Raw genomic sequence first — 1,939 nt, 5'->3', positions numbered from 1 at the left:
CAGACAGAATATTGTATACATAATAAATAAATAAATAAATAAATAAATAAATAAATAAATGTATGTTGTCCTCTGAACTTCCACACATATGCTGTAGCATGTACTTCCCCGACCAAACATAAATAAATATTTTTTAAGTTAAGAAAAACAGCACAAGAGGTCACGTACAGTGTCTATGCAAATACTACACTGTCGTGTGTAAGGGACTGGCGTGTCTGTGGATTTTGGTGTGTGCGGCAAGTCTTAGAACCTTGTCCCGTGGATAGCAAGGGACCATATTGCCAGCTGGCTTCTTCTGTGTCAGCTAAAATTACATGAACACTGATTTGGAAGCACAGCTGATGGACTTCCTGGAATTTTAATGAATCCACAATTGATCAGGAAGTCCCTAAGCACACGGAGGGAACTCATCTGAGACCATCTGTGTAGTTCTGAGAGAAAGCCCTGCTGCCAGGAACTCCTGGCTCTGAATTCTTAGACCACTGACTAGTCTAAGATAGACACAGCTCAGCCACACTTTACGGCCCTTCAGCCTCCTGCTCCAGGTTAGGCAGCCTGAGACTACGGAAGAGGGGGACTGTGACCTCCAGCCCTCCTGGTGACTGACTCAGGAACAAGGCAGCGAGAGCCAAAGAAATCCCAGGTGGGGAGAGGAAGGCCAATGGGGGTCTGAGCAACATGAATACAGTTTCTATAGGACGTGTGACCTCAGCTCAGCTTCACAATCAGGAAGACAAGTGGGAAAGAGTTCCAGGCCAGTAGACACACAGCAGCAGACACCCAGAGTCACATGATGTCACAAGGACAGAGATGCTACACCGTTGTGCTTGGTGGACTCTCTCTCTATGTCACATCAGGGAACTTGGTTGTCTCTTCAGGAACGCTTCCCTGGGCAGCAGCTTCCCTAAGCAGTCGGGTTCAGTCAGTGACACGGAAAGTTAGGAGCCGCTGTTCTAATCTGCAGCCAGGCAAAGTGAGATCACTGAGAACATCCACCAGAGCGACAGTGGCCCTGGCTCCTTCCAGCCTGAGGCCCTACAGCTTGTGTTTACTCCTCACAGACAGCAGCGATGAGGACCAGCACTCCAGAGGTCCCAGGGAACACCGAAGGAAGGCCCACAGGGACGGCTCTCCTGGTAGGCGGCAGGCTCCCCACCTTTCCTTTGCTTCTTGGATCACTGCGGAACTTAGTGGGGCTGTGTGAGGAGGTTTCTCACAAAGTGCTGTCTGTAACCATATGAACAGGAAATAGTCGACCTAACGCCCTATAACAGCTACAACAGCCAGACAGAAGCAGAAAGCTGGACTCCGTCTTGATGATAGTCATGGTTGTTGTGTGTTTGTATGTCTTGAGGCAGGGTTTCACTGCGTGGCCTTGGCTATTCTAGAACTTACTAAGTAGACCAGGTTGGCCTCGAACTCACATAGATCCTCTGCCTCTGCCCCCTGAGTGCTGGGGAAAGTGTGTGCTACCACACCCTGCTTTGTTTGTTTTTGATGAGCATTTCTCTAGCTCTGGCACAATAAGTGGCAAGTCACAGAGCTCACTTCACCTCAAATGTATGTGTAAAACATCTTACCCAAAACAGGAAGAAAGGGGCTGGTGAGCTGGCTTAGCAGGTTAAAGGCACCTGCCACCAAGCTTGATGACCTGAACTGCATGCCTGGGACCCACGTAGGAGAGAACTGACTTCTAAAGCTGACCTCTGACCTCCACATGCACACTGTGGCAAGAGCTCCATGCCCCCACGCAAATAAATGAATATTTAAAAAAATAGTTTACAGAACAGGATAGCATAAAGATATTGATAGTAGCCGGGCGGTGGTGGCGCACACCTTCAATCCCAGCACTCGGGAGGCAGAGGCAGGCGGATCTCTGTGAGTTCGAGACCAGCCTGGTCTACAAGAGCTAGTTCCAGGACAGGCTCCAAAACCACAG

At 49.2% G+C, this 1,939-nt stretch overlaps 1 protein-coding gene across 2 annotated transcripts in view; it reads left to right on the top strand.

The window, feature by feature from the left end:
* The window catches only part of Tmem40 (transmembrane protein 40), a 16,067-nt gene that overhangs the window by 5,351 nt on the left and 8,777 nt on the right, over positions 1 to 1,939 (top strand). The window contains exon 3 of one of the 2 annotated variants that reach the window (XM_026788307.1): positions 1,062 to 1,136. The exons of the other annotated variant lie outside the window; for it this stretch is intronic. Within the exon in view, the coding sequence (XP_026644108.1) occupies positions 1,062 to 1,136 (75 nt within the window). The remainder of the gene's footprint in view (positions 1 to 1,061; positions 1,137 to 1,939) is intronic. 2 annotated transcript variants of the gene reach the window in all.

The sequence above is a fragment of the Microtus ochrogaster genome, unplaced genomic scaffold (assembly GCF_000317375.1).
Source record: "Microtus ochrogaster isolate Prairie Vole_2 unplaced genomic scaffold, MicOch1.0 UNK1, whole genome shotgun sequence".
Taxonomy (NCBI): Eukaryota; Metazoa; Chordata; class Mammalia; order Rodentia; family Cricetidae; genus Microtus; species Microtus ochrogaster.
Note: the sequence above shows the minus strand (reverse complement) of the source record. Positions and strands in the feature narration are given on the sequence as shown.